The 13,655-nt window shown below is 35.5% G+C and overlaps 1 protein-coding gene across 1 annotated transcript; it reads left to right on the top strand.

The window, feature by feature from the left end:
- The first annotated feature begins 2,128 nt into the window (after positions 1-2,128).
- fam166c (family with sequence similarity 166 member C) lies at positions 2,129-13,234 on the top strand. The gene is made up of 4 exons (XM_039749974.1): positions 2,129-2,337; positions 7,694-7,967; positions 11,340-11,442; positions 13,035-13,234. Exons 1-3 carry the CDS (start codon positions 2,264-2,266, stop codon positions 11,418-11,420), a joined length of 429 nt encoding a protein of 142 aa, XP_039605908.1. The 5' UTR covers positions 2,129-2,263; the 3' UTR covers positions 11,421-11,442; positions 13,035-13,234.
- Positions 13,235-13,655: the final 421 nt, after the last annotated feature.

Genomic DNA, 13,655 nt, shown 5'->3' with positions numbered 1-13,655 from the left:
AGAGTGCAAACCATATGTCTTCATCAGACTGTCCCACCAGGTAATGTGGACTGCTTGTTTGCAAATACTACTCCAAGGATCTAACTTCAGAAACCAGTCCAATATATACTTGAACAGGCTTTCCATGGTTTTTGTTTAAAGCCTCATTTGATTGCTTTACCTTCCTACAATACTATATCAGTTTTCAAAAATTAACCCAATCAGGAATGCTAAATTCTCAGAATTACTGGGACATTTAAGCTCTCCCGTCATTTAAAACTCACAATCCCAAGAGCAGCCTAAACCTTTATAAAGCCAAATAAACAGTCAGTAGTGCAAATACATTCAAGTTCAAAAGTTGAAATTAGAAGGAAAGAGACTTGTAAATTTAATTTCAGTTTCAAAACTGATAGCTAAGCTTTTGTTATATGAACAACATGCAAGTCTTATCCCCTGAATTTCAGGGTGCAATAGTAGGAAGGGAAAGGGGACAATAAGGTCCCACTGGCAGGAATACATTATGTCAAATGAATGCAGAAGGACAGGAATGGCTAAGTATTGACATACCCTTGAGTTTTACGTGGAAGGTTTTGATAACTGCGTGGTATTAAGGAGGTGGTAGCTGGTAGAGGAGCAAGTGGAGCTTTGCCCAGAAGAAAAGAGCAGACAATTCATTCAGAGAAGTCTGACCTGCAACTGGAAAACAGATAATGCTAGAGTAGAAAAATTTCAAATGTGAGAGCATCTTGCCCCTTAAAGTACACCCAGTTCTTGAACTTTGGGACTTTGTCATAAATACAGAGATGTACCTGAAACCACAAGTAGTACTATGGCTAAGTCACAAGTAATCTGGAGGAGATATTTAAAGACAGTCTAACTCCAGGAATTAATTGCTAGGATTAATTATCTACCTGTTTTCATCCAGTCTTCTCTTTCATTCTGGATTGTAACATTCACAAGTAAGCACACATTTATACTGAAGGTAGCACAGCCTTTTTTATTATTATTTCATGTAAAAGCATTATTGTAAAAAGTGCTAGAATTTCTAGCCAAAACTGGCCTCAGTGAAAGCTGCTAATTATATTGTAAATATTTTTTGGATGTGAATATTTTTTCATTGGAATTGTTGTTTTTAATCACATTCTGCACTGACTATATACTTATGCCCTTATGATTTGCCTATGGCAGAATGGAGGAGAGTTAGTTCCTAATTGTTTTTATCTCTTGCTAGTCTATTTCATTAGTTAACAGAGGTGGTCAGGTGAAGGGTTTTATGATTCCTAAGTACTCTGTAATGTATGATTTTGTACACTACAGCACATGCTTTTACAGCTACACCTACCCACATTGGTTTAAATATCCCAGGGAGGATACTGAATATTATTTCATTTTATTCTCCAAACTAATTCATATTTCATAAATTGTCTGTTTATCATTTGATTTAAGTCTTTAGACATATTACATATTATAAACAAAAACTGCAGTACACACACCATACCACTTTTATGATTTATTGAAATGTAAATCAAATATATTGTATTGGGGTGAATATTTCCAAATGACACAAAACTGTTTTTTGAGTAAGTAACATAATTTATTAGGGAATATTATCAGGTAATATAAATAACAAGCCTTTAACCACAGTCTAGACTGCTTCTATACTGTAACTGTAATAGGTAATTAATAAAACGTCCAAAGTATATCAGCCCTTAAGTAGAAAATGGGTTAATGTAATGGGTGTTATTTTAGCTACTGGGATGTCAGACAAATAAATACAAGACGGAAATGAAAAGTGCGGAAGTCCTACTCTCACGTTTCTTACATGACTCGCAAGACAAGACTATAATCCGATGTGTAACTCTCATTTACATTTCTTTCACAGCATATGCAAATCAATACAACATATTTTATATGTCTAATTTATTTCAAAATACTGACTGAGTGAAAGTAAAACAGTCAATTAAATTTCAAGCCTTTTTGTAAAACCACCTGGATACACAACGTACCATACCTCGAGTTTTTAATACTTTAGCACTAGACAAGCACTGAGCATTCTGTCGTTTGCGCAAGGTGAAATCAGTCAGCCAATAAGAAACCCCGAAGCAGACGCTGGATGTGTTTGCGTGTTACTTAGAAACACCTGCACGTCTGCAAGTCGCGTGAGAATCTGATCTGCCTGCCACCTGGAGACTCAAATGCGCCTTTTTAAAGAATAGCAATACTCTGATATACATTTTAAAATTCGATCCACTACGAGTGACTTCTTAATTCTGTTTCAGAAGAAATGGCACATAGGAAAGCAGGGAATCTAATCACTGACTACAATGCAACGTATATACCACCAGCACTTATGCCAGGGTAAGCATGACCTGAGTAACTTTTGTTGAATTTGTGAAAAAAATGTAACAGATATAACGTTGATAATCCACATTAAGAAAACAGGGGCATATAAAATTACTACAGGATGAAACTGAGAAAATAATCGTGTGACATAAATGCCTTGGGGACTTAAATCCGAACCCCTGAAGCACATATGCAAAATTAAAATTATCCGCCAGTTTGTGAATTTAGTTAATGTCAATTATCAACGGCTATAACTAGTCCACTAATAATGAGATAACGATATGATTGTTAATTGCACTTTAGCGTTGATTTTTGGGCAGATTACGGATGCTGCCTCCTTGACATTGACACGTTTTACCGACGTTTAGTACTAAAATCTTTCTAAGTATTATGGAATCAGTTATTACCAGTATGTACACATACTTGCTTTTATGTATCTATACACAGAAACTCCCAATTCAAAAATGGAAAAGTACTGTAGGATCAGCCAGTAGCTCAAAGTAATATGGCCACACTGTTTCCTGGTAGCTCCTGGTTGATTTTGGTTGATTTTGATTCTTTCCCCATAATATTTAGAGAATCTTGCTATATATTTTGAACACACAATTTATTAATTATGTATGTATGTATGTATGTCCTGGGCATTAGGCTGGAAGCAGCCCTGGACAGCAAGATAGTCAATTGCAGTGCCTATACTTTACACACTACACCATGTTTGGATTCCGCAGTTATCTAAGACTTAATATATTATAATTATATACAGCACACACATAGTATATAAATATAAACTACTTCTTTTGGATAACTGGAGAATATTTGATAGAGTGCCGTGCATGCCATCGCTGACCTAGTGGATTCTTTCACATTACATCCCTTTCTACAGAAGGACAGTGCCACACTAGTTAGAATTCCTGCAACTTTGGTAGGCTCCTTACTTGTGGAGCTGAAGATACCCATTTAAATGATGGGATACCAGCTCATACTGTTGGTGACGTATTACTGGCTAATGCAAATTGCTAGTGCCATTATGACAGCTATGATATAGTAATATATTCTTAAAATTCTATTCAAATGACATACTATCATGTAGTACACAGTACACAAAAATTTGTAGTATAGTTCTTTAATGTCCATTTGTTCAATAAAATAAACAAATATTCATTAATTAATTTACCAAACTTGTTTGTATCTGTTTTAGAGGCCTGATCCTAAACAGCATTTGGTGCAAGGCATCAACCAGCCCTAAACAGAACACCAGTCAGTCAGCTGGTACAATCACATGTGTTTATACTGGACCTATTTACAGTTGTTAATTATTCAAACACGGATGTGAGAACATCAGGGGATTATAAACCCAAGCAGAAGCTAACAGTACAGTATATTCATCATCCATGCAGATAGCAACTGTATGGCTGCACCAAGATTCAAACCATGTCTTCTAATATTGAGTGCCCCATTCATTTGTTCTACATTTTTACTAAATTTATTAAAATGCAATGAACATACATATACACATCATAAATAATGACCACTTTGTCTAATAATAGTCATCCTAATAACAATGAGCTTCAAAACAGGTCAGGTCAGTTCAGGTTGGGAAGCATGCACTGGTACAGTGTGTTGTCACAGCCACCACACGATGAAACAGCTCAAGATCCTGGTTGGCAACCCCCCAACCCTCCGGAAATGACCATCTATCTGTCGCAGCCAGGTGTTACATGGGCATCCCCTTGGCCTGGTCCAGCCACTTGGGTCCTAAGAGTCGGATCACCCCCGGGGAATCATGCCACATGGCTGTAGTGCCCTAACTGACGCTCCCTCACAATGCAGATAACGTGCCTTATTTGGGACTCCACAAGCAACCACTCATTCAACACAAAGTCAAACCAGTGGTACCCAAGGATTCTCTGAAGAGACACAGTACTAAAGGAATCCAGTCTTCATCTCTTTTCACTGGATAGTGTCCATGTCTCGCAACCATATAGCAAGACAGGAAGCACCAGGACTCTAATGATTTGCTTAGATATCGTGAAGTGCCACACACCCCTTTCTAGCGACCTCATAACCCCCCTTTGCTCTCCCAATCCATCTACTGACTTCATAGGAAGAGTTTCCAGAGACATGAATGTCTCTGCAAGTAAATCTTTCGACAAGATCAATACTCTCTCCGCAGACAGACAGACTGCCAATGGCTATGCACAAGAGGTCATTAAAGGCCTGGATCTTGATTTTATCTAGGACACTTGCAAACCCATAAACTCAAGACTCTTCGCTTGGTCTCTCAAGAGCTCCAATCAGAGCCTCCATTGACTCCACGAAGATCACAGCATCTTCATCAAAGTCAAGATCAGTGAATCTTTCTTTACCAACAGATGCCCTACAGCTGCTAGACCCTATGACCTTGCCCAACACCAAGTCCATGCATTCACTAAAAAGAGTATGAGCAAGAACACACCCCTGTCGAAACCTAGAATCAACTTGGGAAAAACGCATAGATTCTGCCTCCACTCTGCACAGCAGTCACAGTACCAGTGCACAGGCCGGCCATGATATCCAGCAACCTTGAGTGGATCTTGCAAATTCTCAGGATGTCTCACAGAGCAGCTTAACGAAAATTGACAAAGGCTGCAAAGAAACTATGCCGTTATTGGCGTTTGCGCTCCATGAGAACCTTCAGTGCCAAGATGTGATCAATGGTAGACTTCTTACGTATAAAACCAGAATGCTCCGGTCGCTGGTAGGTTAGCAAGTGATCCAGGGTCCTATTGAGGATGACCCTAGGAGAATAACCCCCACCGAGAGCGGTATTATCTCCCTGTAGTTGCCACAATCCAGGCGACCGCCCATGCCTTTCCAGATGGGGACGACAAGTCCCGTTTTCCAGTGAATTGGGATGACACCCATCTCCCACATGGAAGCAAAGACTGCTTGCAATACCAGGAGGACAGCCTTCCCACCAGCCTGGAGAAAATCACCCAGGATACCACAGATCCATGCAGCCTTCCCTACCTTCAGCTGGTTCAGCACCTGTGCAATCTCAGGGAGATTGGGTGGTTTACAGCTAATTGAAGGATCAGCATGAAGAACTGTGGACCCAGAGATATCCAATGTCCTAACTGGAGGATCAGCTTTAAACAGCTGCTCAAAGTAGCAAGCCCAGCAGGTCACAACTGCAGTGTCAACCATAAGGACTGTTCCATCAGCCACTCTGACTGCAACACCCCGAGGAACAGTATTCGGATGTGTGTAATGCTTCGACTCCTTTGTGAGCAGGATGTGAGTCACTAGACCATTGATGGTGTGTCACTTGCTCACAGATTCCTCTAACAAATGCCTCCTTATCTGCCATCAGAACCCTCGCAGCTTCTCAGTTCCCAGTACAGACCGAAGTTGCCATTAAGACATGCATGATATCCAAAACGCCCTGTGAGATGAAGCACCTCCTTCTAGGAACAATGGTAACACAATCCTTAGCAACCTTCAGGTTCTGTCATGGAAGGTCTCTCACATCACATTAGGATTGGCAGTTACACCCAAGTCCATATGTTCTTCACACAAACTGCGTGCAGACTCATCAGAAACAGCCTGATCTTGGAGTCTGGCCAGGTCCAGCCTCATTTTCCTATTAGGTGGTAGCCTACTGGACCTAAGCTGGATCTTCAGAGTAGCAACAACAAGTCTGTGTTCACAATTCATAAACTGGATACTTTTGTAACTTTTCTAACTGAAACAAAACACGATTTTATAATTAATTACTGTTTTAGTGCTTTCTTGAAAAATCTATTGCTGCTCCAACATGTGTCATTTAAGTATTCTGTAATGCTGTATGTTAGCCACAAAAACAGTTCAAAAGCGACCCAAGACTTCAGCAGCACTGAGAATATTCAAAACTTTAATTAGCCCTGTGTACACATTTTTTGATAAATGAGTGTTTTCTTATTTTATGCCAATTGGTAGGTATACATATACTGTATCTGGGTAAGGATATTTCATGAACATATAAAAGACATTTGCTATACAACAGTGTTCTATTTATCCTAATTTTTGGAACCATGGATATTTTTGAAGGTTTTATTTCAGAAAAGCAATAATAATACATACACTTAATGGACTGCTATGTTTGTTTTCTTTTGTAAAGATTACAGTACCTTCTGCTTTCATGGGTACTTGAATATGTTAAAACAGTTTATACACATCTGGCCTGTAAATTGATTATTTTTTGTTTAAACTTAATTTTGCCAATGTCATGTTACAAACCATTAAAAGACACGATTTGTATCTAGTGAAGTACTAGATGAAATACAGTAGGAGGAAGGTATGCGCTTTCCTGATTCATAACTTACAGGCCATTATTCATCTTTCAACTAACAAGAATGATAACAGGGTTTATGAGATATTGGTAACAATTGATCTTAAATAAAACATTTAATAAACAGATGAGCAAAGAGCTCTTTCAATAAATGTTTCAGTTATGATATAGTTATATATATATATACATATATTAAAATAGCTTTTCTTGATAACACCAGCTACTTTATTTTTTAAATTTCAAATGTCACATTTTCTGACAGCACACATTTTCTACCCTTTTGGGCCCTACACTGATGTTTAGCATACTATACTTTCACACCCTATAGCTATCACATACTGTATATCCTAAATTATGTATTTGGATATTAACCTTGTAAACCTTTTTATTTCTTAGTTGTACTGTGTCTCATAGGGTTGAAAAATCTTTTTTCATGCATTTTGTATGTAACAATTTATAGGACATCTTTCCCATTACAATTCATTCATCTATCTGATTTGTTAACATAATTAACAAATAAAAGATCTTACACATATACAGTATACATAGCTTGTCTTCTCTTTGTGTTAAGAACCCAGTGAGACAATTTGCACATTTTAACGTATCCTTTTAAAACACCAAGATATCATATAGTTTTTTAAATGTCCTCAGCTTTTTGTAATATTTTAATTGTCATATCTTTATCACATTTATCTTTAGTACTAGGGAGTTGTACCATGTTAGCCATTATGAATGTAGTGAAAAGTCAAGCAAAATGATACCTTTTATTGGCTAACTAAAAAAATTACATTATGCAAGCTTTTGAGGTAACTCTTGCCTGAAGAAGGGGCCTGAGTTGCCTCGAAAGCTTGCATATTGTAATCTTTTTAGTTAGCCAATAAAAAGTGTCATTTTGCTTGACTTTTCACTACATTCACATTTATCTTTAAAGGTTTAGCCATACAACCATTTTCTGAAGTTTGTTCTCTAGTAATGGATCACAAGTAGCTGGACCTGACAATACAGGGCCACTCTTAAAATTGAATTTATTTTGTTAAAAAAGCTTTGCACTCTCTTTTTCAGGTACCGTGGCCATGTACCAACTACCACACTTCTATATGGTGACACGTATGGGAACACAACAAAAAAATACTTTCAGGATTTTCGCTCAACAGTGCTAGAAACAAGTCAGAGTCCATACAGCAATGGGGGCCAGTTTCCAACAGTTCAGTCTTTCAACCCATCTCTGATGGTTGCTCATAGATCTCGGGAAAGGGACAGATTAATTTATACTCCACAGTGGTCTAAGAACAACATTGATTCCAGCCGGCAGCAAGAACTTGAAGAATTTCACAAGGTAAAAATAAAATTGAAAAAACAAAAAAAAGCAGGAGCTGCTAAATGACAGGATATTTTTTAATAAAATCTTGTAAATAGCTATTGCACTAACAGAAACAAAAATTACTAAAAGTAAATCAATTAAACAACAAAGCTAATTCAATAGATAATTACTGCTGAAAATCTATAGCTTTTATCAATTCAGTTTTGTTGTTTCAGAGATGGACACAATACATTGTTATCTCCACTCTATGTAAAAGATAATTAAAAAATTATGTGAACTGTGAAAGAGAAACTAATTAATCATTTTAAAGCATATATTTAAATATTTAAGCCCATTGATTGTGTTTATCCTTTTTAAAAGTAACCATGCATGTTAGAGTACCCTGCATAAAATTGAAAATGTATACGTGCGGTCTTCAAGAAGTGTTTTCAAATTCACCCATGCACGAATGGAATGATTTATTCAGCAGTAAACTCTTGAATGACTGTTTTGGTATATCTTAATTATTATTATTAAATATGTGTGATGAAAGACTTAAAGGATGATAAGCTTTCATAACTGACATTTGAAGACTGTATTTTTAGGTCTATCTCTTCCTACCATTATCATCAATTTAAAAATATCAGTGCAGTGCGTATATTTTTCATCTCTTCTCATTCTCAAACTAACTTAATCCAGTTCAGTTCATGGGGGACTGGAGCCTATCCCAGTCGCACTTGTTGTGAGGCAGGAAAACGTCCAAGACAGGACCCCAGTCCTTCACAGAGTCTGGTCATATTCAAGCCCAGTTGAAATAATGGAAATATTTTAGTTTAGGTACTATCTATAATGCATCTATTAGTCACATTCTGTAACATCATTTGCAATTAATAGGGCTTCTCTTGGTCTTAATAACAGAAAACATCAACCAACTGACTACTTATCATTGTTAAATATGTCATAATACTGTAAAATAACTTAACTTTACAGTAACTACTTTGAAACTGTTATTAACAAGGAGCTTTACTAGCATATCACAAACTCTTAATATGCTGCAGTGTACAGAAATGAATGACCATTTTAGTGATACTTTGAAAACATTATTAAGACCAAAAGATGATTTTGTTAAGGTCTTATTACATAATAATATGTGAGTAATAAATTAATCATCCAGTAGATGCATTATACCAAAGGTAAAGTATTACTGAAATTATCTGTTAATCTTAATTGCAAATCTTTGGGAATATGCAAGGAAATTCCATACAGACACAGGAAGAACATACCAGCTCTACATGCACTCCACTGCCTTAGCCCATCTATCTATCTATCTATCTATCTATCTATCTATCTATCTATCTATCTATCTATCTATCTATCTATCTATCTATCTATCTATCTATCTATCTATCTATCTAGACTGAAAAATATCAGATTTCTTCATGTTCAACTAAATTTATTTTTATAGGATTGTGATGCAAAACATTGTTTCCCATTATGCTAAAGAAGAAGCATTGGGATCCATAGAGCAGTGTTACTCAGAAATGTCAGGAAGGGCAAAGGTTTGTAATAATTCTGGCACTGGAGCAGACAGTGTAAACACAAAGCCTATTCAGAACATGTGGCTGAAGGAAGTAGGTGCTTAAAGGGATCTCCCATGGTAAATGAGGCTGGCCAGGTTAATGGAAAGTGTACTTTATACAAAAGCTTAAATTATAAAACAGTTCTCCTATGGAACCATTCACCCAGCCTAATTTACAATAGAACTAATTCAGTGTGCAGGTGGAAAAAATGAGCATATTTCTTCATTAAACCAAAAAAGCACAAAGTTCTTATTTACAGGATAACTTTAGTACTAGGGTGTTGTACCATGTTAGCCATTATGAATGTAGAGAAAAGCCAAGCAAAATGATACCTTTTATTGGCTAAGTAAAAAGATTACAATATGCAAGCTTTCGAGGCAACTCAGGCCCCTTCTTCAGGCAAGACATATAATGTATAGCTCATTGGTATAACTGTGTTTCATTTTATTTGTACATATTTTGTACTTAAATTTGTAAAAAAAAATGTCAAAGTTGTACTTAAAACTATGGTTAAAATATTTTGAAATGTTTGCAAACAAAAACAGGTACTTACCCTTTGCAAAGGGAGGTTAGTCGGCAGCCATTTTGATAAGGTCCAACAGTAGCCATTTTAGGAAGGGCTTATGAATCTTTCCTGAAATGCATAGATTGTCTCAATTTCACTTTCTGTTTGAGGAAAGGCAATGCAAACTTTTTCTTTACATGCTGAGCAAGTCATACATTAATATATTAAAATTATCTATATTTTAAAAATATTAAAATTGAGGTTTTTTTTAACAGAAAAATTTATTTTTCTGTTAGATGCCTGTAATTGTATTTTTACCTGAGAACCACAAATACAGGGTTTTATTATAATTTTAATTGTTTTGTTTTCTGAAAAGGGAAGGAGCTTTACCATTCAGAAAGAGTCTACAACACCAGTTTATAGAATAGACAAAAGATTGTGATTTTAAAATTCATATAGACGGAACTATTACTCTTCATTTAGCATAAATATTATACAATAAATAATCATTCCAACAGAATAAATAGAAATTGATGTTGTTCTTTATTTAAAAAAAAAGTAGTTACTGTTGTTCATTCTTCTTATTTCTGAACACGCTTAATCCAGTTTTGGTGTTATAGAAGACCTGGACCTATAGCATCATCAACAATAAGGCAGGGACATATCCTGAACAATATGCCAGTCTCTTGCTGGATGACAAATGCACACTTGGCCATCCTACAGACACCAGTTATCTTAACCTTAATGTTTCTGGAATATGGGAGAAAAATGGAAGTTCTTAGAATCAAAATTCACACAGATACAGGGAGACCATGCCAGATCCATACAGACTTGACTGGAATTCTGACTTAAACCAAAACATACTGTATATGTTAATGTCTATGATTTAGCAAAAAATAATTTAGTGTTAATATGTTTGTTTTGATGGATGGGCAACATACAAGCGTTAGATTCACTCCATAAGCTCTTATGCTGCTGGGATAAGCTTTTCCCCCAGCATCCCTGCATAGGACAAAGTGGGCTAGAGAATTAATGATTATCCAGTACATATAGCTAACAGGAATTCTAAACAAGATAAAAGCTTTCTGTTTCTGTTATCACTTTAGCTCTTGGTGTAATGCTGTCTTTTTACCTTAAAATTTTAGTCACTTCTTTCTACAGAAATATTATTTTATAACCATAAAACAGTATTGAAATGCAAGTTCTCCAGAATAAAATAAAGTTTCTGTTTATTTTGAAACAAGATTGAAATTTTGTTGAAAAGAGCTTTAACTAAATCATTCCTGCATTATGTATTATCTTTTTTTTTTGTCTTTTGAATAGCTTTCACAGAAACACAGAGAAAATTACAATGACAAAAGTGGAACTGTGCCAGAAGTAGGATACTTCATACTTCCTGATTAAAATGGAATTCTCCAGTGTTTATGTAAATATCCTAAAATTGGAACTTGTATGTTGTACACTTTATGGATTAATGTGAATATCATCTATTACCACTTTTTCACTACAATCCAAGTCTATTTGTTTACTTCCACTTCCTTTTTCCAAAGGAACAGTCTGTGAATTTTTGTTCAGTGTTTGAAACACCTTCAATGAGAACATTGTAACATCTTAGCTTCATCACATAGATAACAAGAGTGTCATTGACTGTGGGTGTCATTTTAACATGCTTGCTTTGATTGATTGGTTTGGCTTTTTTGTACATAGTTTGTTGTATTTATTTATTTACACCATATTTATTTGTTGTGCAAAATGGCATTAAAGGGCCACCGAATTACAGACAAGCTGTAAGCATTTACTTTTGTTTTGACTGATAACAGTTTCCTGTGACTTATAAATGGGCATTTTGGACTGCACAAAACAATGCACCAACCAAAATTAAAACATAGAGCAAGTGTATATAAACATATTAAAAAGAGCAATTACCAATGCAATACTTTCCTCCATATTTTGTGTTTGGCTAAATATACAAATATTTGTCAGTGTAAATATTTTCTCCTTCAACATTCTTGTTTGCTTGGACAAAGATTGTACTGGAGGATGAAATTATATCTCTATTCCACAAAGTTTATTCTCCATTTTACAAAGCTGGTAGCACTGTGAGTATTTTTTATTTCTCCTGTACCATAAATATCACCCAGCCATCCCTGTTAAGGAGTAAAGTCATAGATATACAGGTGGATGAGACTATGGTGTCCTGGATAATGGACTATCTGTCACACAGACCACAGTTTGTGAGACTCAAGAACTGTGTTTCTGATGTGGATGTAAGCAACACTGGAGCACCAGAAGGAACGGTCCTGTCTCAGTTTCTCTTCATTCTGTACACTTCAGACTATAAATATAACACTAGGTCATGCCACTTGCTGAAATTCTCAGATGATTTTTTACTTATGGGGTGTATTGATAATGGGGATGACACAGAGAATAGGAGTCAGGTAGATAACTTTTTAACTTAACATCAGCAAAACAAAGAAGATGGGTATTGACTTTCACCATAGCAAAGAGCCTCTAGGTCTGCTCACTATTCAAGGAGTGGATGCAGAGGTGGTTCACTCCTACAAGTACTTTGGGGCCCACATCTTATAACTCATAACAAATAACTCTTAACATATTCAATACCATTTACTTCATTAGTTGCTTCACTGATATCTTATGCATTAAATAGATTAGAATAGATCAGATACATTTGGTGAAATTCAGATGCATACAGCAGTAGAAACATAAAAAAACAAGGATAAAAAGTCACGGAAAAATAATACAGCCAATGAATGAATAAATAAATTAATTGATAATATTGTCAATATTGATTAATTTTTTATTTAATATATTCTCATTTTTGTGTAAATGGTATAGGTAATACAATCAAGTTTGAACATGCATAGTAAATATCTCATAAAACAGATATATTTAAAACTATAACCTCTAAACCTGAATGGTAGACAGCTTCTGACAACATAGTATTTAATTGTACTAATAACTGTTAAACATGCATTTTAATTTTTTTGTCTTCAACAGGAAAATCTACTGCAGTAAGTCTGTCAATAATAATGACTATGTGGATAACGCTAGCCACAAGAAGAAGATTCTTAAAGGAAACAGCCGTCAATGTATAACTGTTACAACGACAATGTTCAGCCTTTCTCATACCACTTCATTTTTCTTTTGCTTGTCTGACATTGGGAACTTATTTTAAATTAAAATATAAATTTGTGTACATTAGCTTATGATGAAAATATGCAAACAATAAAATGTGATTGGTAACACTAAGAAGTGTCTGCTATATATTTTATAAAGACTTAAAAATACATTTTGTAACTACAAAACATTTGCATTTAGAAAATCTACTGTGTGTAATTGAATATAACATTTCATTTAATAAATATTATATTTGTGCCAGACCTCAGGAAAATTGCTATTAAATGTATTTTTACATATATGTTATATAAGGGTTGTTAGCCCTACTGTTTCAGAGTTTTCAACCATCTGTGTGGGCTTTCTCCATATAGTTTGGTTTCTTAACACATCCCACACGGGTGCGGGTTATGTTAATTCATTCATTTATTTATTGTCCAACCTGCTTTGTGCTAACCAGTGTTGCAGCTGGGGCTGGAGTCTATCCCAACTAGCACTGGGAAC

The sequence above is a fragment of the Polypterus senegalus genome, chromosome 3 (genome assembly GCF_016835505.1).
Source record: "Polypterus senegalus isolate Bchr_013 chromosome 3, ASM1683550v1, whole genome shotgun sequence".
In the NCBI taxonomy this organism is placed as follows: domain Eukaryota; kingdom Metazoa; phylum Chordata; class Cladistia; order Polypteriformes; family Polypteridae; genus Polypterus; species Polypterus senegalus.
This window is presented reverse-complemented; position numbering and strand designations above follow the sequence as displayed.